The following is a 27,377-nucleotide window of genomic DNA, read 5'->3' as shown; positions in this document are numbered from 1 at the left end:
GAGGTTTCCAAATAGTGGGCCGCAGATTGGCTGTAACAAGAGTTTCCTCATTTCAATGTACTACAGTCTGTGAAATTTTCCTTTTAATATAAGTGTGTTTTGTGTTCTGGTTAAGAAATCTTTGCCTATTTCAATAAGTTGTTGCTGTTTTATTTCCAAGAAGCTTATTATTTTATTGCCTTTTAAAAATATAATATGTGGAAGAGGTCAGGATACTTTTTCCCCCATGTGGATATCTAATAGCCTCAGCACTGTTTATTGAAGAGTTATCTTTTCTCCACTATACTTCAGTGTCTCTTTGTCATAAATATGGGAGGCTATACATAGGTTTATTTCTGGACTCCCTATTGTATTCTACTGGCCTGTTATCTGTCTTTGAGCCAATACCACATTGTCACTGTAGCTTTGTAGTAAGCTGTAATATCTGATAACTGCTGTCCTCCAGTGTGGTTCTGCAAGATTGACTTGGCTATTCTTGGTTTTCTTCCTTTCCGTATAAATGTCAGAATCAGCTTATCAAATCACATGCCTATACAAAAACATGCTTGGGATTTTGATTGGAATTGTGTGAATTTGGGGACAGTTGACTACTGTCAATAATATTGAGTCTTCCAGCCCACGAGTGATTTATTTGTCCATTTATTTAGATATTCTTGTAATTTCAGTGTTGTTTCCAAATGGTTTGTGTGTATGTGTGTGTATAGGACTTACAAATCCTTTGTTAAATGTACTGCTAAGTGTTAGACATTTTTTGATGTTATCATAAAGTGTCATTTAAGAAATAAGCTTCCTCATATATAGAAGTGCATTTTGTTTTTTTGTAAATGAACTAGTATCCAACAGCCTTGCTAAAGTCCCTTAATTCTAATAGTGTGTAGATTCTTTTAGATTTTATATATACACATTTGTGTTACCTATGAATAATGACAACTTTAGTTCTTCCTTTCCAATCTATGTACTTTCTCTTTTTTATCATACTGCAATGGCCAGAAACTTCAATACAGTGTTGAGGGTGAGCAGTGAGCACTTTTGTTTCTTCATGACTTTAGGGAGAAGGCATTCAGTATTTCACCATTCTGGTGTCTGTTATAACTTTTTTTGTTTCTGTTTTTGTTTTAAATCTGACTTTTTAGAAGAGTTGCCCTTCTATTCCTTATATGCTAATAGTTTTTTTTTAAATTATGAGTAACTTTATCAAATTCTTTTTCTGTATTGATGAATATATAGTTTTTCTCCTTTAATCTGTTAATGTGACAAACTACATTGATTATTATTTTACCCATTAGGACAACTTGTTATTTTAAAATTATTTCACACATTATGACAATTTGTTATTTTAAAATATAATTTTATCAGTTATATTATCCTTCCCACATATTACTGAAGTTGGTTTGCTAGCATATAGCTTAAAATGTTTGTATCTATATTCATAAGATATACCAACTTGGAATTTTCTTTTCTTGTAATGCCCTGTCATGTTTTGCTATCAAGATTATGCTGGCCTTATAAAATGAGTTGGGAAGTTTTTTTGTTTTTTTGTTCTTTTCTCTGGAAGTGTTTGTGTAATATTAGTAATATTTATTTTTAAATGTTTAGAGATTCCACGGGTAAAACTGTATGGGCCTGCAGATTTCTTTGTGGATGGTCTTTAGTTATAGATTCAGTCTTTCTAACAGATAACTAATTCACATTTTTCTGTTTCATGTCAGGTTTAAAAAACAAAAAAAGATTTATTTTAGAGAGATTGAATGAGTGAGGGGAGGGGCAGAGGAAGACAGAGGGAAAGAAGTAGACTTCTTGCTGACTGCAGAGACCAATGCGGGGCTAGATCTCATGACCCTGAGATCATGATCTGTGCTGAAATTAAGAGTTGGAGGCTTAACCAACTAAGCCATTCAGGTGCCCCAGTTTTGTGTCACCTTTTTTATAATTTTGTTTTTCTAGAAATGTATGTTTTGTTTAAATTCTAAACATTACTGGTATAAAGTTTTTTAATATACATATATATTTGCATTTTGTGTTTTTTTTTTAATTGAAGTATAGTTGACACACAATATTACATTAGTTCTGTGTGTACAAAACAGGGATTTGACAACTCCATGTGTTATGCTCACCGTAAGTGTAGCTACCGTCTGTCACCATACAATGCTCTGATAGTACTGTTGACTGTATTCCTTATGCTGTACCTTTCATCCTGTGGCTTATCATTCTGTAACCGGAAGCCTGTTTCTCCAGCTCCTTCATCTATTTTGCTGCCACTTCCTGCCCCTCTCCACTGGCAACCGTCAGTTTGTTACCTTTACTATATTTTTAATGTCTGAAGGATACTGCATTCTTCAGATATATTTGGTTTATTTGTTGATTCAAAAATTAATACAGTTTTAGTTAAGTAGTTACACATGTTGTGATTCCTTCCACTGCCAATCACCTTAGTTCTTCTAAAGTTTAAGTCATAATCTTCAAGGTAGCGCTTTTTTTTTTAAATTTTTTATTTTTATAAACATATATTTTTATCCCCAGGGGTACAGGTCTGTGAATCACCAGGTTTACACACTTCACAGCACTCACCAAAGCACATACCCTTCCCAATGTCCATAATCCCACCCCCTTCTCCCAACCCCCCTCCCCCCAGCAACCCTCAGTTTGTTTTGTGAGATTAAGAGTCACTTATGGTTTGTCTCCCTCCCAATTCCATCTTGTTTCATTGATTCTTCTTCTACCCACTTAAGCCCCCATGTTGCATCACCACTTCCTCATATCAGGGAGATCATATGATAGTTGTCTTTCTCTGCTTGACTTATTTCGCTAAGCATGATACGCTCTAGTTCCATCCATGTTGTCGCAAATGGCAAGATTTCATTTCTTTTGATGGCTGCATAGTATTCCATTGTGTACATATACCACATCTTCTTGATCCATTCATCTGTTGATGGACATCTAGGTTCTTTCCATAGTTTGGCTATTGTGGACATTGCTGCTATAAACATTCGGGTGCACGTGCCCCTTTGGATCACTACGTTTGTATCTTTAGGGTAAATACCCAGTAGTGCAATTGCTGGGTCATAGGGCAGTTCTATTTTCAACATTTTGAGGAACCTCCATGCTGTTTTCCAGAGCAGTTGCACCAGCTTGCATTCCCACCAACAGTGGAGGAGGGTTCCTCTTTCTCTGCATCCTCGTCAGCATCTGTCATTTCCTGACTTGTTGATTTTAGCCATTCTGACTGGTGTGAGGTGATATCTCATCGTGGTTTTGATTTGTATTTCCCTGATGCCGAGTGATATGGAGCACTTTTTCATGTGTCTGTTGGCCATCTGGATGTCTTCTTTGCAGAAATGTCTGTTCATGTCTTCTGCCCATTTCTTGATTGGATTATTTGTTCTTTGGGTGTTGAGTTTGCTAAGTTCTTTATAGATTTTGGACACTAGTCCTTTATCTGATATGTCGTTTGCAAATATCTTTTCCCATTCTGTCAGTTGTCTTTTGATTTTGTTAACTGTTTCCTTTGCTGTGCAAAAGCTTTTGATCTTGATGAAATCCCAATAGTTCACTTTTACCCTTGCTTCCCTTGCCTTTGGCGTTGTTCCCAGGAAGATGTTGCTGCGGCTGAGGTCGAAGAGGTTGCTGCCTATGTTCTCCTCAAGGATTTTGATGGCTTCCTTTCGCACATTGAGGTCCTTCATCCATTTTGAGTCTATTTTCATGTGTGGTGTAGGGAAATGGTCCAATTTCATTTTTCTGCATGTGGCTGTCCAATTTTCCCAGCACCATTTATTGAAGAGGCTGTCTTTTTTCCATTGGACATTCTTTCCTGCTTTGTCGAAGATTAGTTGACCATAGAGTTGAGGGTCTATTTCTGGGCTCTCTATTCTGTTCCATTGATCTATGTGTCTCTTTTTGTGCCAGTACCATGCTGTCTTGTCTTGATGATGACAGCTTTGTAATAGAGCTTTTTAAAAGCGCTACAAGGTAGCGCTTTTTTTTTTTTAAGATTTTATTTATTTATTTGTCATAGAGAGAGAAGCGAGAGCAAGCACAGGCAGACAGAGTGGCAGGCAGAGGCAGAGGGAGAAGCAGGCTCCCCGCAAATCAAGGAGCCCGAATGTGGGACTCGATCCCAGGACACTGGGATCATGACCTGAGCCGAAGGCAGCCGCTTAACCAACTGAGCCACCCAGGCGTCCCCAAGGTAGCGCTTTTTAAAAAAAACTTTGTGGGGTGCCTGGGTGGCTCAGTTAGTTAAGCATCCAGTCATTAACTGCAGCTCAGTTCATGATCTCAGGGTTGTGGGATCAAGCCCCATGCAGGGCTTAGTGGGGAGTCTGCTTGAGATTCTCACTCCCTCTGCCCTTCCTCCCTGCTCATCCACTCTTTCTCCCTCTCTCCCTCTCATTCTCTCTCTCAAAATAAATAAATGAATCTTTTCAAAGAAGAGTCACTCAGTCCACAGTTCTTTGAATTTGGCTTCTTGGATCTTCATTTGAATATGGACATGCTTCAGAACTTCACCAGCTGTAATATTTAGGATCCAGTTTCTTTAAGCAGTTTACTTTAGAGCCACATTGAGGGTCTGAGTAGATGGATCTGCTTAGATCTTAATTTCAGACACCCTCTAAACATGAATAAGTTCAAGCTGTATTCACTCCTGAACTGTCACCCTCTAGAATAGTACAGATAATTGGGATATGCTAATACCTAAGATTATAATAATTTGACTGTTAGTTCTTTGATGGTTTTAGCAGATCTGTCTTGTGGTTCTTTCCCATAGATAACACATGTTTCAGCTTGTATATTATCTGTAACTGTCTTGTAGCTCACTAATCCTACTTTCAGCTATGTCCATTCTGCCATTAGACACATCTTTGACTTTTAAATTTTATTGTATTTTTAAAAATTTTTTAAAAAGATTTTTACTTATTTATTTGACAGAGAGAGATCACAAGTAGTCAGAGAGGCAGGCAGAGAGAAAGAGGGGTAAGCAGGCTCCCTGCTGAGCAGAAAGCCCAATGCGGGGCTCGATCCCAGGACACTGGCTTAACCACTGAACATAGAACTATTGGCTCTGAATGATAATTTCATCCATTGTAGGTGATTCTCCCTTAGTCTGGAGGACAATTAGAATAGAGCAGATTATTTCAGTCAGTCAGAGCCTGAGCTGGGTCTTCATAAGTTTCAATTTACCTGTACTCACCTTCATTTATAAGAGTATTGCTGTACAGGGAGGTCTGCTGAAGGCATGGAGTATTTACTAAGTTCCTCCTGTGTAGTGGTTTTTCAGTTTTTGATTCACTAGCACCATGAGACTATTGAAATCTCTATTCAGTTTTCATCAACTTTTTGTTTTAAAAGTGCCCTGTGCAGCTTAAGAATTAATAAGATGCCTTGTTGAACTGGCATCCAGTGGTGTCTTTGCCCTCCTATTTTTCAAATCTTAGCTTCTCAAATTTGGCTGCCTTGTTAAGCCTAACTTGTAAGTTTTGGCTCTCTAGCCCTGCTGGATGGCTGAAAACTCTCCTTAGTCACCTCTTTCTACTTGGATTTCTTTTGAGTTTTACTTGTATTCTCAGCCTCTGGCTCTTCATTGCTTAGAATTTAACAGATTTCACTGAAATCTTTTCTTTGAAAAAAGTTGATGGTATTTTGATAGGGATTGCATTAAATGTGTAGATGGCTCTTGGTAGCATAGACATTTTCACATTTTCTTGGTAGCATAGACATTTCCAATCCGTGAGCATGAAACATTTTTCCATTTCTTTGTGTCTTCCTCAATTTTTTTCATACTATATGCAGCTAGGCTGTCATTGAAAGTAGAAGGGGAGATAAAAATCTTCAGGACAAACAAAAACTAAAAGAATTTGCAAACATCAAACCAGCCCTATAGGAAATATTGAAAGGGATCCTCTAAGCAAAGAGAGAGCCTAAAAGTAACATAAACCAGAAAGGAACAGAGACAATATACAGTAACAGTCACCTTACAGGTAATACATGGCACTAAATTCATATCTTTCAATAGTTACCTTGAATGTAAATTAGGGCTAAATGCCCCAATCAAAAGGCAGGGTTTCAGAATGGATAAAAAAAAAAGACCCTTCGATATGCTGTCTACAAGAAACTCAGAGACTTCTCCAGATTTAAAGTGAGGGTGTGGAAAACCATTTACTATGCTAATGGACATCAAAAGAAAGCTGGGGTGGCAATCCTTATATTAGACAAATTAGATTTTAAACCAAAGACTATGATAAGAGATGAGGAAGGACCCTGTATCATACTTAAAGGGTCTATCCAATAAGAAGATCTAACAATTTTAAATATCTATGCCCCTAGTATGGGAGCAGCCACTTATATAAGCCAATTAAAAACCAAATCAAAGAAACACATTGACAATAATACAATAATAGTAGGGGACATTCACACCCCCTGACTAAGTTGACAGATTATCTAAGCAAAAGATCAACAAGGAAATAAAGGCTTTAAATGACACACTGGACCAGGTAGACTTCACAGATAAATTCAGAACATTCCATCCCAAAGCAACAGAATATATATTCTTCTCTAGTGCACATGGAACATTCTCCAGAACAGACCATATCCTGGATCACAAATCAGGTCTCAACTAGTACCAACAGATTGGTATCATTCCCTGCATATTTTTGGACCACAGTGCTTTGAAAGTAGAACTAAAAAATCAGAAGAGGAAAGTTGGAAAGAACTCAAATACATGGAGGCTGAAGAACATCCTACTAAAGAATGAATGGGTCAATCAGGAAATTAAAGGAGAATTTTAAAAATTCATGGCAACAAATGAAAATGAAAACACAACTGTTCAAAATCTTTGGGGTGCAGCAAAGGCAGTCCTAAGAGAAAAATAAATAGCAATACAAGCCTTTCTCAAGAAACAAGAACAGTCTCAAATGTAGTTGGCATCCTTATTCACATATCCTTATGTTCCTTGCACTTACATAGCAGTAGGGTGGGATTGCTGGCACTGCTATGTTTGTTTTAAAAAGATACTTCCTGTTATTACAGAATGTTATGGCAAACCTTAACCAGTGACACATCGCAATACCCTTTTTTTAAATACCTGCATCAGCCCTGTTTTCAATATCTTTAATTTTTGTTAATTTGGACAAAAAATGGAATCTCGTTGCTTTTAAATATTTGCATTCTCTTGCCTAGTAGTAAAGTTGAGAATATTGTTTCATTTTTATTGACTATTTCTTCTTTTGAAGATGGCCTTTTTCTCTTAATGTTTTTCTTGGTAGATTTTCAAAATACATATTCTAGGCCCCACACTTGGATCAGTAGCAGGGTGATGAAACTCTGAATCTGAATATGTTTAGGAACTTCCAAGTGATTTCTGCTATCTAGGCAGGTTTGGAAATTACTACTTTGAGTGATCAAATGTCAATTTTATGTTTTTGGGTGACTTGGTAAGATAAATTTTCTGTGGTATTTAAGAAAGAAGAATGAGGGCGCCTGGGTGGCTCAGTGGGTTAAGCCTCTGCCTTCGGCTTAGGTCATGATCTCAGGGTACTGGGATCGAGGCCCGCATCGGGCTCTCTGCTCAGCAGGGAGTCCGCTTCTCACTCTCTCTGCCTGCCTCTCTGCCTACTTGTGATCTCTCTCTCTCTATTTCAAATAAATAAATAAAATCTTAAAAAAAAAAAAGAAAGAAGAATGAAATTAGGTTAGCAAATATTGATATTCCTTTGATTATCTATAATATGCAAGCCATCTATTTTTTAAGAGTGTATCTGGATAGCTACAACTATGATTTCATTTTCTAAAGCATATCTAAATAATTGTGTTGTGGATGAGTTGACCTTTTGCCAGTTGTGACATAGTACTTAGTTCAAAGGAGAAAACAACATTGCTACATGTATTAAGTCATGGATCCATAGTGATACAGGCAATATCTTTGTTATGGAGCACTTAGGCTATAATGTTCTTTGTTAAGAAAAATATTTATTAATTTGAGTGAGATAGAGCATGAGTACAAGTGGGGGTATGCAGAGGGAGAAGCGGGCTCCCCGCTGAGCAAAGACCTGGATACAGGGCCTGATCTCAGGCTGCCAGGATCGTGACCTGAGCCAAAGTCAGATACTTAACCGACTGAACCACCCAGGTACCCCTGGAGCACTTAGGATATAAAAATGCCGTCTCAGTACAAGTATTTATTTCCTATCAAAAGGGAGGAGCAGTATAAGAACCTTAGATGTTATATTGATACCAGCATTTATTCTGTGATACCACCTGTTTAGATTATAATGCTATTATTTGTCATTCAACACTATATTCTGATACCGTGCTTAGTATGTTATATATATTGTCTGGCCTAATCCTTTAGTAACTCTGTGAACTAGTGATTAGTATCATTATCTCCATCTCACTGATAAAGGAACTGAAGCCCAGATAGAATAAGGTACCTTCTTATAGGTACAAAATGGTAAAACCATGATTCAAACCCAAGGGTGTATGATTTCAAAGTTTGTTGCTGCAGTTTTGTTTCTGATCTTATCCCTCTACCACAGTTATATTTCTCAAGATCAACTAGTCTCTATGTTGTCATATCCCATGCAGCTTTTCTATGTTTATCTTGTTCTTTATCTTAGTAACATTTGACACTATTAACACCACTCCCCTGTAAAAATATCTATATATTTGTGTGATTAGCTACACATTTCATTATAGTATAAAAAGCTGTTTAGTTTTATAAACTCGTAATGGGAAATAATAGCCCTTACTGCACCTCCGCCTTATACTCTGGAAGTGAAAGTCCCCTTAACTTCTTTATCTGTTTACTGCTCTCTATATTTCCACATACTGTGTTTATTTTGTAATTTCTTGACTCAGTAGGTTTAAACAATTGATTTCTTTTTATGGAATATTTAATCTTTTATAAACCTGATTAATGTTTTTGTGTGCTTATTTGCTATTTGTATTCCTTCTTGGTTAATTATCGTTCAGTTTTTTTTCTCCTCCATACTCTAATCGGATTGTCTGTTTTCTTATTATTCACTCTGGAGTATTTTTTCGTATTCTGGATACAGTCATTTGTTGGATATGTGATTTGAAAATGGTTGTTCCTTGTCTGTGGCTCATCTTTCTTAACAAAGTTGTATGTGTGTTGTGTTTTTTGGTTTTCTTTCTCTCTTTTTTTTTCAGAGCAAACATTTTTAATTTTGATGAAATCTAGGTTAAGGTACCCTCAAGGAAACTCTGCCAATTTCTGGGGTGAGCTTCTTTCTGGTACCTTAACCCACAAATTCCAACTACTCCTTGCAGTCCTAAACTCTTATCTTCTAACTCCTTAGCTTAGCCAAACTTCCCATGTTCTGCTTGGGTTCTACCCCTTACAGTGTGGTCAGGAAACTGCCTCCAGACAGAGAGCAGATGCAAATCCAGGAGTTGCAGTACACAGTGTGTCTCTTTTTCTCAAGAATCACGGTCTAATCTTGCCTTTTGTCCGGTACCTGAAAATATTTGCCTCATGTAGTCTGTCCGGTTTTATGGTTATTTGTGGTGGGAGATCAAATCCAGTACCATTAGTCTCATGAATGGAATGTGTACATCCCCAAATTTGTAACTCGTGATTGTCCATATCTTAGAAGAACTCACTAAGAAACTTTTCAGAAGCTCTGTATATACCTAGGTATCCAAACCTAGGGATAGCAGACTCCACTGTAAGATAGATAGGGCAGTGAGCTAGTTCTCTCTTTGGGAACTTCCACATGGAATATATGTAGACCCTGTCTGTGGCTTTTAAAGTGTCTTTGCAGAAGAATCCTGTAAAACTGGCTGCTGTCATTTAAGGGTTGGGAAAGGAGAGGGAGGTGGGGTTATCTCATTCATTGTGGAGACTCTTCTTTAATTCTCTACTTCAATCTTACACCTGAGCCCTTTTTTCTTGAGTATCAGATACAGAACCTTTCTGGAGTCCCCATGGTGTGAGGGTATCAGCTGCCAAAGAAGCAATGTAGTATAATGATAATGAGCAAGCTCAGGAACTTGACTGGGCAAGTCTGAGGATCTGCTTTGCCAGCTCTATGTGATCCTGGGTGAGCTTTTTATCCTTTCTATACTTCAGTTCTCCCCATCTATAGGATAGGAATGGTAATTGGATCTATATTATAGAATCAATACAATTAAAGTCCTAGGAGCACTAGTCTTCTAATCATTTATACTTAAATATATGCCTGTGTTTCAGCTATAGTCAAAAAATTAAAAACAAAAAAACAAAACAAAATATCTGCCTATTATTTCCTCTTTCTGTTTCACAAGTATCTCAAAACTAGTATGTTCAATATATCCTTGATTTTCCCCTTACATCTACTTCTAGTCTTCCTTTCCCCAATAAATAAACCACTTTCTATTTAGTAGCTTTTGGAAAAAATCTGGAGTCCTCCTTAATACTTCCTTCTTTTTTATCATTCATGTGGAATTTTTTACCAAGTGTGGGTAGTTATATCTATAAAATGCATCTCAGTATGTTTCTGTCTCCACCATTGGCATTTTACCTGAACTTTTCTGCCAGCCTCATTACAGCTTTCATCGACTCCAGTCATATTTCCCTTCTCATAATAGTTAGGTCCAGGCAGCTAGGACATTTACTTTCTCAAGGTAAGACTTAAGTGGACACTGGCCAGCATTTGCCTTCAGAGTTTTCTTATTCTACTTTTGATTGGCACATTCTTTTTCATATTTGTTAATAAACCCTATTAGAAGACATCTTTGAAACCAAGGTGACACTTTTTACATTGATATACATAGACCTTTTTTGACCTATTATGTTGATTTCTATTTATTGATTCAGTGTATATATCATCTTCTAGAATGTAGGGATACACAATACCATTATGGAGGTCAGAATTTGAGTAAAAAGCAGAGACATTAAATAAGTGATTTTTATAGTTTAAAGTATTGTGACAGAGATACACAAGATCCCCTGAAAAAAAGAGAGCAGAAATGTAACATTAGCTAGGAATGAGAACTTGGCCTAGAGATTAGACTGAGAAAAAGTTATTTACAGAAGACATCTGAAAGCTAAGTAGTAGTTTTCCTGGTGAAGATGTTGATGGGGGTGTTTGGCATGTGGACAGCATGTTCAAAGGCAAAAGTAATGATTGCTTAGTCCAGGAGTTAAAAGCTCACTGTGCTAAAATGTAGAGTTCAAGAGCACCAGTGGCAAGAGATTTTATATCTTTTTATATCTTACCCAGCATAGAGGTTGGGACCTTGGACTCCTGAGTCAGACTGACCTGTGTTCAACTTCTTGTCTCTTTTCGTCATTGTGTGCAAATCACTTACCCTTTCTAAGTCTCTTTTCTAGTCTAAAAAATGGGAATAATGATACTACTACCTCAGAGGGTTATTTTACATGTCCTCCACTTGATTCTTAGTTGTGGCTTGAATCCTCTTTTTGGACATTGATGCATGAGACTTTCTTGACTTCTTGCCATTTAATATTTAAATCACAGAATGTAATTATCTTATTCCTAATTCTGTCCTTATTAGGCAACCTTGTCTTTATAGCCTGGCTTCCTTGGTTCCATGCCTAAAAGGGAAAGAACATGATGAATTGAGGATGCAGGTGCCCTGTGCCCTTGGTAGTTTTGGCAGTAGTAGTTATTGCCACACATTAACAAGTTGATATTCTTTTTTTTTTTTTGAGAACTTCTTTTTTTTTTTTTAATTATGTTAGTCATCATATAGTATATCATTAGTTTTTGATGTAGTGTTCTGTGATTCATTTTTTTTAAAGATTTTATTTATTTATTTAACAGAGAAAAAGAGAGAGACAGAACACAAGCAAGGGGAGTGGGAGAGGGATAAGCAGGATTCGTACTGAGCAGTGAGCCCAATGATGTGGAGCTCCATCCCAGGACCCTGGGATCATGACCTGAACCCAAGGCAGATGCTTAACAAGTGAGTCACCCAGGCACTCCTCCATGACTCACTGTTTGTGTGTGACCCCCAGTGCTCCATGCAATACGTGTCTCCCTTAATACCCATCAAGGGGGTAACCATCCGCTGAAACCCCTCCCCTCTGAAACCCTCAGTTTGTTTCCTGGAGTCCATAGTCTCTCGTGGTTCATCTCTTCCTTTGACTCCCCCTTCATTTTTCTCTTCCTTCTCCTAATGTCCTCCATACTATTCCTTACATTCCACAAATAAGTGAAACCATATGATAATTGACTTTCTCTGCTTGACTTCTTTCATTTAGTATAATATTCTTCAGTTCCATCCATCCATGGCTGTTGCAAAAGTTGGGTATTCATCCTTTCTGATGGCTCAGTAATAGTCCATTGTATATATGGACCATATCATCTTTATCCATTTGTCTCTTGAAGGGCATCTTGGCTCTTTCCACAGTTTGGCTATTGTGGACATTGCTGCTATGAACACTGGGGTACAGATGGCCCTTCTTTTCACTACATCTGTATCTTTGGGGTAAATGCCCAGTAGTGCAATTGCAGGGTCACAGGGTAGCTCTGTTTTTAAACAAGTTGATATTCTGCTTTTTTATCAATCTTATGGACTTGGTTAATGGGAACTGTTCCTGTGAGATGTATCTGTTGGTCACATGCTGTCTCATTAGATTTATGAGATTTTAAGGCCATGAACTAGACATAATATGGAAAATTCATTAAAATCAGGTTATTCAGGAGGTCTCTGAAAATAGGCAGCTTGCCTCCCTTAGAGTGCTCTCTAGTTGTGCTTTGTTATTGGGTTTGAGTTTATATTTTTATGGTTATAATTTTTCATTTATAAGACATTTAGTTTATCATTACATAAATTATCAGAAAGACTAATACAGGGTTGGTAAAAACTGGTTGGGCTAAGGTGTGACCCAGAGAATAATAACTAGATGTACAGTTACCAGATGACAATCAAACTATTTGATTTTATGTGTAGGTGTGTATTCATTTGTCACTGTAAAGATAATTCAACACTTTACAGTCATTTACATAAATGAGTGATCTCACCACAAGTAAGTCATTTTTATTTTCTAGTATCTATTTTTTAAATATGAAAAAGGAAACTAATTTTTTTTCAGTGGTTTTAATGCAGGAGCCACCTTTTAGTAGGGCACTCACTGTATGTGATGGTGATTATCACAGTGATTAGGTAGTAGAGATTACTGGTGTTTAATGGGGATGCGGGGGTGGGGATGGAGACAGAGATCTTGAATCTGCTATAATGGCCTAGAAAGCCCCCAAATTTGTTAAGTGTTGATGTACAGAGATGCTGCCAGATGGTTTCTTCAAGTAGCCTGAATAACTATGCAGATAGCACCATCTAGTGACAGAAATAGGTAATAGAATCTAGTTTTGTCAAAAAAATAAAATAAAAATTCTAAAATTTCTGTAAATAATAGGTTAAAATCATGGACTTTTGGAACAGGAAAGAAAGTTGGAGATAATCTAATCCATCTTCTCCTTTTACGGATAAGGAAATTGGGGTCCAAAGAGGTGATTTCTCCTATAATATGCACCTAGTTAGAAAGAGCCTATGCCCAGGTCTCAGTTTTCCAAGTTGGTAATCTGAGCCTTTGTCATAGAACACTATTTTTATGTTCTATTTGGATTGATATTTTAGGTGCTTTGCTTAGTTATTTAAGAATAAAAAACAGTAAATGGGGAGAACATCTCATTTACTAAGTGTGTTACAATGTAGATTTTCATAAAGCGTGAACCTCATTGTATCACCTAGACAAATGAGACAAGGTTTTGTGTATTCATTTCATTTTTTTAGTTGCAATGATTTTAGCTCCAAATGTTGAATCTTAAGATAAAACTTGAGCATGGGGGGAAAAATATGTACATGGAAATTTATTAAAACTTTATTGTATTGATTGATAAACTGACATGTTGGCAATCAAAAGATGCAAGAAACTTTAAAATGAAATGAATTAACAAAATGATGCAAGTCTTCCTACTTCTCTTTGTTAGGGCATATAAAATGGTTTTGGTAAGTCAAGGTTCTTTTGTTTTGTTTTTAATGAAAGGGATGGGCAGATATTGAGAATGGTTTACTTGAAACCATCTTGAGCCTATGTCACATTCAGTTGGAAAAGAGCAATTTTTAAGTATTGATTGTAAAATGTTGTTTATACAAGAAATGGGTTCCACGGTAAAGTGAGCTTTAGTGAGTGATGCCATCAGAGGTATTGGGACAGTGAATGTATGAAAGTGAGAGATGGGGAGAACCAGTTTCCTGGCAGTTGGTGGTGACAGTGATGACAGTAGTGCTGATAACACTGATGATGATAGTGACAACAAATGGCAGTAATGTAAACTAACATCTCTACGTGCAGGGCACGTGCATGTGTTTGCGTGTGTTAACTCTGTAATTTTCATAACAACCCTGTGAACAATAGGTGTTATTATTATCCTCATCTTACAGATGAAACTCAGGGATAGAGAAACCAAGGAACCTGACGAAGGTCTCACAAATAGCAAGATTTTTCAACAAAGGTACATTTGTTTATGAAGTGGAACTTTCTACAGTTCCACTTTCTACAGTTCTATAATTTCGGTTTTCTGCTGCACTACCTCTAAGATCGCCATTTTTAAAAAATCTGTTCAGTCTTTTTTTTTTTTTTTAATTTTTTTGAGTAACATATAATATATTATTTGCCCCAGGGGTACAGGTATGTGAATCATCAGGTTTATGTTTGGTCTTTTTAAATGGTATCTTAAAATAGCCTCAGTGTGTTCTTCTACCTCTGGGAGTCAAACTACCCTTGTGCCATAGTCCTTTGTAGTATTATCTCAGATAGCTATTTTACCAACCACTTGTCTGTGAAATACAGGAGAGGATGTCAAAAGGACTGAGACAATTGTAAACTGTTAATGGCTTTCTAAAAAATGACTCTGAACTGCTAATGTCAGACTTTACCTCTTAGGGTTATCGCTGACAGGAGTTTTGTTGGAGAATCTAGGTGAATGTAAAGCAAAATTCAGAGATGCTTTTATCGTTAACGTTTTTAATGAAAATTTTGGCTACAGGTAGGATATACTGGGTCTGGATTTATTTATACAATTTTTCCAGTGTTGTTTTGGCATTGGAAAATGTTCAAATAGAAGCATAGCTTTTCTACTATTGTACTCTTATGAATATCATATCCCACTGAGTTTCTAATTGAATAGAAGCAAATTCTTTTTCAATTAATATGTCCCTTAATGCATATTCATGCATGTTGATAATTAAACTTAATCCTTCTTTAGTTGTAAATTTGTGATATCATCACTTATGACCGAACCTAATATCCTATAATATTGGTTGCTCACCAGGGGAAAGTAAGAGTAAAAATAGTATCCACTGTGTTCTGCAGTCAAATGCTCTACCACTGAGCTATACCCCCATCCACTGTGTTCTGGATCTGGACTGACTACTTTATAAAAGTTATCACATTTAATCCTAATGATCTCCTGCTCTCATTTCATTTTTATAGATGAATCTGAGACTCTAGGAGACTAAGCTATTGGCCCAAGGTCACAAACACTTCAATCATTTTACTTGTGTTTAAATCCTAACTCTGTCACTTACTAGTTATGTTATTTTCAACAAATTACTTGACCTCGTGGGTCTTGGTTTCTTCTTATCTGTAAAATGAGTGTAATAATAGTACTTAACTCAGAAGTTTGTTATGATGATTCAGTTAGTTAATATTAGTCATACGCTTAGACAATACCTGGCATTTAGCTCCATGTAAGTAATTATTAGTTAAATAAAATAAATGGTATTTTGAACCCAGTCTTTTTGTTTCTCCTTTTCCCATTGTCCCAGTATAATGCCTCAAAAAGTATTCCGGGACCTATGTATTTCGCTGAGAGAACTCTGGTTAACTCTGACAATAACTAATTCTATTTTAAGAAGTTAACTCTGACAATAACTAGTTCTATTTTAAAGAAGAAAACCCAGTCTAGAAATTATCCACTTTTTCTTAATGTACTTGTGGACACTTGGTAAACACAAGTTCCTTACTTTACTTTTTTAAAAAAGATTTTATTTATTTGTTTTAGAGAGGAAGAAGAGAGCATGTAAGTAGAAGGAGGGGCAGAGGGAGAGAGAGAGAAAATCTCAAGTGGACTCCATCCCAAGCACAGAGCCCAACACAGGGCTCAGTCACAGGACCCTGAGATCGTGACCTGAGCCAGAACCAAGAGTTGGATACTCAACCAACTGAGCCATCCAGGCATCCCTGCCATAATTTGTATTGAGGCAAGTGAGTTAGGCTTGTGATGAACTGAATATTTATTTTCTAAATATTTCTATTTTGATCTATAATTGATCTGTAATTTTGATAAATAGTTATCATTTTATCTTTTTTTTTTTTACTGTGGCAAGAATGTTTAACGTGAGATCTATCATCTTAACAAATTTTTAATTTGTATAATACAGTACTATTAACTGTAGGCACAGGGTGGTACAGCAGATCTTTAGACTTTATTCATCTTTTATAACTGAAACTTTCTGCCTTTTGAATAGCAACGTTGTATCTCCCTATACCCAGCCCTGGCAGCCACCATCTACCCTCTGCTTATGTGAGTTTGACTATTTTATTATTTTATTTTATTTTTTATTTTATTTTATTTTTTTTTAAAGATTTTATTTATTTATTTGAGAGAGAGACAGTGAGAGAGAACATGAGCGAGGAGGTCAGAGGGAGAAGCAGACTCCCCATGGAGCTGGGAGCCCGATGTGGGACTCAATCCCGGGACTCCAGGATCATGACCTGAGCTGAAGGCAGTCGTCCAACCAACTGAGCCACCCAGGCGCCCCGAGTTTGACTATTTTAAATCCCTCACATAAGTGGAATCATGCTATATTTGTCCTTTTGTGACTAGGTTTATTTCACTTAGCATAATATCCCCAAAGTTTATCCATGTTGCTGCATGTGATAGGATTTCCTTTTTTTTAAAAACTGAATAATATTTTATTGTATGTATATACCACTTTTCTTTCTCCATTTTCCCACTGATGGACATTTAGATTGTTTCCACATCTTGATTGTTATGCGTAACGCTGCAATGAACGTAAGAATGCTGATACCTGTTGGAGATACCGCTTTCAGTTCTTTTATATAAGTACCCATACGTGGAAATGTTGGATCATATAATAGTTCTATTTTTAATTTTTTGAGAAACGTACATACTGTTTTCTGTAGTGGCTGTACTGTTTTACATTCCACTGACAGTATACTAGGGTTCCACTCTTCTCTGTGTTCTCACTAACACTTACCCTTTTATTTGTTTATTTTTTAAATCAGCCATCCTGACAGATGTGTGGTGACCTCTCATTGTGGTTTTTTATTTCCTTTATCCTGGCGGCTAGTGATGTTGAGGATTTCTAAATATACCTATTGGTCATTTTTATGTTGTTTTTGGAGGACTATTTAAGTTTTTTTTTCCCAATTTTAATTGTTATTTGTTTTTTGGTTATTGTTATATAAGAGTTTTTGTATGAAGTATTAACCCCTTATTAGTTGTATGGTTTGCAGATATTTTCTCCCATCCTGGAGGTTGCCTTTTCACTCTGTTAATTATTTTCTTCATTGTGCAGAAGCTTTTTAGTTTGATGTAGTCCCATGTGTCAGTTTTTGCTTTTGTTGCTTGTGCTTTGGGTGTCATATCCAAGGAATCATTGCCAAGATCAATGTCATGAAACTTTTCCCCCTATATTTTCTTTGAGGAGTTTCACATGTTTCAAGTTCTGTGCTTAAGGTTTTAATACATCTTGAATTGATTTTTGTCTGTGGTGTAAAATGAAGGTCCGATTCCATTGTTCTATATGGGAATATCCAGTTTTCCCAACACCATTTAATGAAGAGACTGTTTTTTTCCATTGTATATTTTTGGCACTTTTGTCAAAGATCACTTGACTGGATTATTTCTGGGCTCTGTATTCTGTTCAGATGGTCTGTATATCTGTCTTTCTGCCAGTATAATTATGTTTTAATTATTGATTATGTTTTAATTATTGCAGCTTTGTAACACATTTTGAAATTAGGAAGTATGATACCTTTACTTTTCTTCTTCTTTATTACAAATATTTTGCCTTTTGGGGATCTTTGGTGGTTCTTTGTGAATTTTAGGGTTAAAAAAAAGATTTTATTTATTTATTTGAACTAGAGAGTGAGAGAGCATAATTGGGGGAAGAGGGAGAGGGAGAAGCAGGTTCCCTACTGAGCAGGGAGTTTGACGTGGGCTCAATCCCAGGACCCAGGGTTCATGGCTGGAGCCAAAGGCAGCCACTTAACTGGCTGAGCTACCTGGGAGGCCCTACAATTGTTTTTTCTATTCCTGTAAAAAATACTATTGGGATATTGATAGAAATTGTATTGAATCTGTAGATTGCTCTGAGTACAATGGGGATTTTAACAACATTAAGTCTTCCCATCCATGAGCACAGGATATCTTTTAATTTCTTTATATGTTCTTTAATTTCGTTGATCATTGTTTCATAGCTTGTAGTATATAAGTCTTGATCTTTTTAGTTGTATTTACTCCTAAGTATTTTATTGTTTTGATGCTAGGTGGCATTATTGACTTAATATGCTTTTCAGACAGTTTGTTTTTAGGTTATAGAAACACAACTGAATTTTATGTTATTTTTGTAACTTGAAATTTTGATAAATTCATTTATTCTAGCAGTTTTCTTTTGTGGCATCTTTAGTGTTTTCTATGTACAAGATCATGCCATCTGCAAACTAAGATAATTTTACTTCTTTTTTTCTGATTTGTGTACTTTTTCTTCTTTTTCTTTCTGCATAATTGCTCTTCCTAGTTCTGATGCTGTGTTGAATAGAATGATGAGAGTGTTCTTGATGTTAGAGGAAAAATTTTGTTTTTCATCATTGATTATGTTGTTTGCTAGGGTTTTTTTCATATACGGTTTTTATTATATTAAAGTAATTGCCTTCTATTCCTAGTTTGTTGACTGTTTTTTTTTAATGAAAAGGTGGTAAAGTTTGTCACGTGTTTTTTCTGCATCTGTTGAGATGATCATATAATTTCTATCCTTCATTTTGTTAATGTACTGTATCGCATTACTTGATTTTTATATGGCGAATCATCCTTGCATCCTAGAAGTAAATCTTACTCGGTCATAGTGTATGATTTGTTTTTTCAGGCTAAATACAGCTTATTTTTACAATGAAAAAAAAATTAGCTGAAGTATGGTCCATTTTAACTTCAGGCATACAACATAGTGTGATTCAATGATTGTATTCATTACACAATGTTTGTGTTAAGTGTTATTACAATCTGTCACCATCCAAAGTTATTACAATATTATTGACTATATTCCCTATTCTGTACTTTTCATCCTCAGGACTTATTTATTTTGTAACTGGAATTTTATACCTATTCAGCTTTCTTTCCTACTCCTCCAACCCCTCCCCACTGTTCTTTATATTTTTGAGTCTGTTTCTGTTTTGTTGTTGTTGTTGTTGTCCGTTCATTTGTTTTGTAGATTCCATATTAAGTGAGATCATGTGTTTGTATCTCTGTCTGACTTATTTCACTTAGCATAATACCCTGTAAGTCCATCCATGTTACCGTGGATGGCAAGATTTAATTATTTTTTATTTATGGTTGAGTAATATTCCACTGCATATATGTGCCATATCTTCTTTATTATGGACATTCAATTTGCTTCTGTATCTTGTCTATTGTGAATTGGTGTTTTCTTTTCTTTTTTTTTTTTTTTTTTTTAGTAAATCCCCAGAAGTGAAATTACTGAATCATATGTTATTTCTACCTTTATTTTTTGAGGAACCTTTATACTGTTTTTCATAGTAGTTATACCAGTTTACATTCCCACCAACAATGCACATGGGTTTCCTTTTCTTCACATTTTTGCCAACATGTGCTATTTCTTGTCTTTTTGATACTATCCATCTGTCTGGTGTGAGGTGGTATCTTATAGTGGCTTTGATTTGTATTTCCCTGATGATTAGTGATGTTGAGCATCTTTTTCATGTGTCCATTGACCATTTTTATGTCTTTTTTGGAAAAATGTCTCTTCAGATCCTCTGCTTTTTTGTTAATTGGATTTTTTTTTTTTTTTTTTTTTTTTTTTTTTTTTTTTTTGGTGTTGCACTGTAGGAGTTCTTTATATACTTTGGATATTAACCCCTTATCAGTTACATTATTTGAAAAAACCTTCTCTATTCAGTAGGTTTCCTTTTCATCTTGTTGATGCTTTCCTTTACTGTGAAAAAGCTTTTCAGTTTGATGTCATCTCAGTAGTTTATTTTTGCCTCTGAGTTCCTTGGAGGAGACATAGCCAGAAAAATATTGCTAAGGCTGATGTCAAGGAGATTACTGCCTATGATTTCTCGTAGGAGTTTTATGGTTTCAAGTCTTGTATTTAGGTATTTAATCCATTTTCAGTTTATTTTTGTATGTTCCATAAGAAAGTGGTACCGTACACTTGTGTGTGGCCATTCAACATCATTTGTTGAAGAAACTAGACTGTCTTTTCCCCACTCTCTATGTCCTATGTTGAGGGCATAGATATTTACAATTGTTACATTCACTTAGTGGATTTATCCCTTTGTTGTTATGTAATGCCCTTCATTACTGTCTCTTTTTAAAGTCTATTTTGTCTGATATAAGTACTGGTAACCCCCCTTTTCTTTTTCTTTTTTTTTTTTTTTTGCTTACCTTTGCATGGAGTATCTTTTTCATCCCTTTACTGTCAGTCTTTGTGTGTCTTTAGCCCTGAAGTGAGTCTCTTATAGGCAGCATATAGATGTATGTTTATTTTTATGAGTAAAATTTTTTTCTTCCATAATTTTCTTCTATTTGTGGCCTTTTATTTTCCATTTTAAAGAAGACTGTTCAGCATTTTTTGTGCTAAAAAATGTGCTGAAAAATTTTGGGCCTCTTCAGTGGTGATGAACTTTTGTTTGTCTGGGAAACTCTTTATCACTCCTTCATTTCTGAATGATAACCTCTCCAAGTAGAATATTCTTGGTTGTAGGTATTTTCTTTATAGCATTTTGAATATATAATACTATATTGCTCTGGCTTAGTTCTTCTGAATAATTACTTTGTAGCCTTTTCCTTGAGTTCTCCTTGTATGTAACTATTGGCTTTTCTTATGAAGCTTTTAAGATTCTCACTTTATCTTTTAATTGTAATTATTATTTGTCTTGGTGGACCTCCTTGAGTTCACCTTGTTTGGGTCTCTGATGGTTTCCTGTACCTGGATGTCTGTTTCCTTCCCTAGCTTAGGGAAGTTTTCAGCTATTATTTCTTCAAATAAGTTTTCTGCATCTTTCCTTCTCCTCTCTCTGGGACCCTTATAATGCAAATATTAGTATGATGTTGTCCCAGGGGTACCTTAACCTATCCTCATTTTAAAACTTTTGATTTTAATGTTTAATTTTTAAATTATTTTTAAATGATTTTTAAACTTACTTATTTGACAAAGAGAGATCACAAGTAAGCAGAAGTAGGCAGAGAGAGAGGGGGAAGCAGGCTTCCTGCTGAGCAGAGAGCCCGATGTGGGGCTCGATCCCAGAACCCTGATATCATGACCTGAGCTGAAGGCAGAGGCTTTAACCCACTAAGCCATGCAGGTGCCCCTAATTTTTTAATTTTTAAATTTGAGTACAGTTGATCCACAAAGTTCTTTTAGTTTTGGGGGTACAGCATACTGATTCAATATCTATATGTTATACCCTGCCCACCACAAGTGTAGCTGCAATCTGTCATTATACACTGCTCTTACAGTAGCATTGACTGTATTTCACATGCTGTACCTTTTATTCCTGTGACTTACTAATTCCATAATTGGAAGCTTATATCCCTCAATCTCCTTTACCCATGTTGTTTATTCCTCTACCTACTTCCCTCCAGCAACCATCAGTTTGTTCTCTGTATTTGCAGATCTGATTCTGCTTTTTGTTTATTTATTCATTTGTTTTAGATTCCACATTAAGTGAAATTATATGGTTTTTGTCTTTCTTGGTCTGACTTTTTCACTTAGTCTACTACCCTCTAGGCCTATCCACGTTGTCACAAATAGCAAGATCTCATTCTTTCTTATGGCTGTGTAATATTCCATTGTGTATATATACCATATCTTCTTTATCCATTCATCTGGCAGTGGACACTTGGAATGCTTTCATATCTTGTCTATTATAAATAATGCTGCAATAAACATAGGGTGCATATATCTTTAGAAATTAACATTTTTTGTTTTCTTTGCATAAATACCCAGTAATGGAGTTACTAGATAATATAGTATTTCTATTTTTAATTTTTTGAGAGACTTTTATACTGTTTTCCACAATGGCTGCACCAATTTGCATTCCCACCAGCTGTATGTGAGGGTTGCTTTTACTCTACATCCTCACTAACACTTGTTATTTCTTGATTTTTTTATTTTAGCCCTTCTTAAAAGTGTGTGGTGGTATCTTATTGTGCTTTCTTTTTGTAGTTCACTGATGATTAGTGATGTGGAACAGTTTTTCATGTGTCTGCTGACCATTTTTATGTCTTTGAATAAAGGTCTGTTCACATCCTCTGCCCATTTCTAAATCGGATTGTTCGGGGGTTTTTTGGTGTTGAGTTATGTAAGTTCTTTATATATTTTGGCTATTAACCCCTTATCAGGTGTATCATTTGTAAATATCTTCTCTCATTTAGTAGGTTGAGTTTTTGTTTTGTCGATGGTTTCCTTCTCTGTATAAAAGCGCTCTGTTTTAAGGTAGTCCCAGCAGTCTATTTTTGCTTTTGTTTCCCTTGCTTTAGGAGACATATCTAGAAAAATATTGCTGTGGCCAATGTTAAATCACCGCCTGTGTCCTCTTCTAGGATTGTTATGTTTTCAGGTCTCACACTTGGGTCGTTAGTTAATCCATTTGAGTTTACTTTTGTGTATGGTATTAGAGAGTGGTCTAGTTTCGTTCTTTTGCATCTTGTCATCCAGTTTTCTCAGCATCATTTATTGAAGAGACTATATTTTCTCCATTGTATATTTTTTCCTCCTTTGTTACAGATTAATTGACCATATAAACATGGGTTTATTTCTGGGCTTTCTATTATTTTTCATTGATCTATGTGTCTATATTTGTGCCATATCTTTATTTTTAATTTTTTTTTCTTTCCCCTGTTCAGCCTGGTTGCTTTCCATTACTCAGTATTCTAGATCTCTGATGTGTTCTTCTGCATCCTCTGATCTGCTTTGGATCCCCTCTGGTGTATTTTTCATTTCAGTTATTGTATGCTTCAGCTCTGATTGGCTCTTTATATTTTAAATATTTAATATAAATATATCATATTTATTTATAAATATATTTATATTTTCTTTATCTATATATTTTCTATTTCTTTATTGAAGTTCTCACTGAATTTATCCATTTTTCTCTTAAGTGTGGTGAATATCTTTATCACCATTACTTTGAACTGTATCATATAAGATTACTTATTTCCATTTCGTGTAGCTTTTTTTCTGGGGTTTTACTTTGTTCTTTTGTTTGGAACATATTCCTCTGTCTTTTCATTTTGTCTGACTCTCTTTGTTTGTTTCTGTGTATTAACTATGTCTGATATGTCTCTTGGTCTTAAAAGTAGTAGTGTAATGTGAAAGGTGTCATGTAGTGCCCAGTAGCTCAGTTCCTCTGGTTGCCAGAACCAGATGGTCCATGGGTGTCACCTGTGTGAGCTGAATGCACTCTCCTGTTGTGGCTTGGTTTTGGGTGCTGAGGATGTCTTGGTGGCTGGAGCTGGCCTTTAAAGCCTGCCTGTCAGCAATGACTGGCTGAAACTACTGTGAACACACCAGTGAGCATGGCTTGCCCCTGGCGCAGCTGGCTGACGGTTGGCTGTTGTCACCATGGGCATGCTGGTGGATAAGGCCAGCCCTTAACCTAGCTTTCTGCTGTGATTGCCCTGGATGCATTTGGTGGGCAGGGCTTGCTAATGGCATAGCTGGCTGAGGAACCTAGCTGGAGATACTGTAGGCATGCTGGAGGGTTACATTTGCTTCTACCCTCCCCTAGACAGGAGTCAGTTTAGAGGAGCACTGCTCCTGACCTGTTGCTTTGGAGGGGTGCCTGCTGGGATGGGTGGAGGGGAATGCTGCAGTGGGGCAAATGGTGCTAGCAAGGTGATGCAGAGTGTCAGAACTGGCTCCTACAAGCATCCTGCTAGCTAGGCTAAAGGAAGGCAAGAAGAATGGAGCCTGTCATAACTTCTCTTCCCAGAGAAATCTGCAGATTCCTGCCTCTCTGGCATACGTCCTAAAATTAGACAATAAATCTTCATGTATAACAAAGACTTTTTAAATTCATGCTTCTGTGCTGGGTCTCTGACCGAATGATATAGTGCACTAGGCTTTTAAAGACAGAGACTTATTTTCCTGTAGTGTTCTGGCTCGCTTAGAGTTAAGCCTCATTGATTTTCTTTTTTTCTTCTTTCATTCTTTTTTTTTTTTTTTTACTTCTCCTCTGTATTTATTAGATGTACATGTAAGTTAAAAATCATATATATGTGTGTGTGTGTTTTATATAATAGGTTTTATGTAAGAAGTTATATAGAACAAATTATACACACACACATACATACTGGGTAGTGACAGGAAGCATTAAACTTATATTTAGGAAATACAGTAGCTATTTTTTATAGTCTTGAAGAGTGAAGAAGGTAGGTTTTTGGTGTGTTAATAAATGCATCTCCTGCAGTCCACACATTCTCATTTATTTTCAAAGCTAGATATTGTGGAGATTTGTCTTTTGAGTGTTAGGCCCAATACCCCAGTGCCCAGTGTTAGGCCTAATACCCTTCCTCTTCCGTACTTGTTATTGTTTCTCTACTTTACTGGTTGCTGTGCCAGAGGTTTGGTTCCCTACAGTGTCTGTGTCCCTCCTTCACTTCTTGTTGTAGCCTTCCTTTTATGATTTTTGACTGTGAAAATCTGTTCTGCCAATCTTCAGGTCATTTTCATAGTGAGTTGCAATACCTGTAGTTGTCGCCTTGATTAATCCATGGCAGGAGATAATCTTAGGATCTTCTACTCTGCCATTTTCCCCCAATCCCCCTGTTGTACAATTATTTCAATGTGCTATTGGGTTTAGTTTTCTAGTATTTTGTTAAGGAGTTTTGAATCTGTGTTTATCAGGATATTGGGTGTATAGTTTTTTTAGTGTCTTTGGCTTTGGTATTGGGATAATGCTGATTTTGCAAAATGATCTTGGAAGTGTTCCCTCCTTGTCATCTCTTTTGTGTGAATTTGACAAAAATTGGTGTTAATTCTTCTTTATTTCTTAATTTTTTAAATTTAGTTTAATTTTATTTTTTTCAGCATTAAAAAATTCATTGTTTATGCACCACACCCAGTGCTCCATGCAGTATGTGCCCTCCATAATACCACCACAAAAAGGCTCACCCAAACCCTACCCCCCTCCAAAAACCTCAGTTTGTTTCTCAGAGTCTACAGTCTCTCATGGTTTGTCTCCCCCTCCGATTTCCCCCAACTCACTTCTCCTCTCCATCTCCCAAGGTCCTCCGCGTCATTTCTTATGCTCCGCAAGTTAGTGAAACCATATGATAATTTACTCTGCTTGACTTATTTCACTCAGCATAATCTCTTTCAGTCCTGTCCATGTTGATACAAAAGTTGGGTATTCATCCTTTCTGATGGAGGCATAATACTCCATTGTATATATGGACCCTATCTTTTTTATCCATTCGTCTGTTGAAGGGCATCTTGGTTCTTTCTATAGTTTGGTGACTGTGGCCATTGCTGCTATGAACATTGGGGTACAGGTGTCCCTTTTCACTGCATCTGTATCTTTGCGGTAAATACCCAGTCAAAAACCTCCCAAAAAACAAGAGCCAGGACCTGACGGATTCCCTGGAGAATTCTACCAAACATTCAAAGAAGAAATAGTACCTATTTTCCTGAAGCTGTTTCAAAAAATAGAAACAGAAGGAAAACTTCCAGACACTTTTTATGAAGCCAGTATTACCCTTATCCCCAGACCAGGCAAAGACCCCACCCAAAAGGAGAATTTCAGACCAATATCCCTGATGAATACGGATGCCAAGATTCTCAACAAGTTCCTAGCTAATAGGATCCAACAGTACATTAACAAGATTATCCACTATGACAAGATGGGATTTATCCATGGGATGCAAGGATGGCACAACATTTGCAAATGAATCAGTATGATAGAAGAAATCAGTAAGAGAAGAGAGAAGAACCACATGGTCTTCTCAGTTGATGTAGAAAAAGCATTTGACAAGATAAGCATCTGTTCCTGATTAAAACGATTCAAAGTATAGGGATAGAGGGAACATTCTTCAACTTCATAAAATCTGTCTGTGAAAACCCCACAGTGAATATCATCCTCAATGGGGAAAAACTGACAGCCTTCCCTTTGAGATCAGGAACACGACAAGGATGTCCACTCTAACTCTTCTTTAAATGTCTTGTAGAACTCATTTGTGAATTCTGGGCTTTTCTTTTTCAGTAGGTGTTTTACTCTTGATTCAGTCTTCTTTCTTGTTTTAGATCTTGTCACATTTTTCTGTTTCTTCATGATTTGGTCTCAGTAAATTGTGTGTTTCTAGGGTTTGTCCATTTCTTCTAGATTTCCAATTTTGGGACATGTAACTATTTGTAGTTACAAATACGTAGTGATCCTTATGATCCTGTTTATTTCTGTGACTTTAGTTGTAATGTCTCCTCTTTAATTTCTGATTTTCTTTTCTCATTTTTTCTTAGTCTAGCTAAAGGTTTGTTAATTTAATTTCTCCTTTCAAAAGTCAGTTTTTATTACTTCATTGATTTCTTTTCCTGTTGCTTTTCTATTCTCTATTTTGTTAATTTCTGCTATAATCTTCATTATTTTCTTCCTTCTGCTAACTTTATACTTTGTTCTTTTTTATAGTTCCTTGAGGTGTAAAGCTGTGTTGTTTATTTGAGATCTTTTTTAATGTAGACATTTATTGCTATAAACTTCCTTTCTAATAATGCTTTTGTTGCATTGTGTAAGTTTTAATATGTTATATTTTTGTTTTTGTTTGTCATAAAACATTTTGTAATTTACCTTTTCATTTCTAATTTTATCCGTTGGTTTTTGGGAGTATGTTGTTTAATTTGCACATACTTGGAAATACTCAGTTTTCCTTCAGCTATTGGATTCTAGTTTCACTTCACTCTGGCTGGAAAAGCTATGTGTTTTGTGACCTAATGTGATCTGTCCTGAAGAATGTTCCATGTGTGCTTGAGAAAATGAGTATTCTTCTTATGTTGATTGGAATGTTTTGTAGATGTCTATTAGATCAATTTGGCATATAGTGTTAAAGTCTGCTGTTTCCATCTTGATTTTTTTGTCTGGAAGTTCTGTGCAT

General features: G+C 36.1%; 1 protein-coding gene across 6 annotated transcripts in view; it reads left to right on the top strand.

The window, feature by feature from the left end:
- Positions 1 to 27,377, top strand: part of OMA1 (OMA1 zinc metallopeptidase) — a 91,894-nt gene that overhangs the window by 23,465 nt on the left and 41,052 nt on the right. The window contains exons 8-9 of one of the 6 annotated variants that reach the window (XM_045064601.1): positions 14,407 to 14,477; positions 16,029 to 16,068. The exons of 4 other annotated variants lie outside the window; for them this stretch is intronic. In XM_045064601.1, the coding sequence (XP_044920536.1) occupies positions 14,407 to 14,477; positions 16,029 to 16,050 (93 nt within the window). In that variant the 3' untranslated portion in view covers positions 16,051 to 16,068. Of the gene's footprint in view, positions 1 to 14,406; positions 14,478 to 16,028; positions 16,069 to 27,377 lie in introns of those variants that run through there. One more of the 6 variants, XM_045064599.1, reaches the window with a different exon arrangement.

The sequence above is a fragment of the Mustela putorius genome, unplaced genomic scaffold (assembly GCF_011764305.1).
Source record: "Mustela putorius furo isolate JIRA1106 unplaced genomic scaffold, ASM1176430v1.1 tig00003853_pilon_pilon_pilon, whole genome shotgun sequence".
NCBI lineage: Eukaryota > Metazoa > Chordata > Mammalia > Carnivora > Mustelidae > Mustela > Mustela putorius.
The sequence above is the reverse complement of the archived record's forward strand: the minus strand, read 5'-3'. Positions and strand labels throughout refer to the sequence as shown.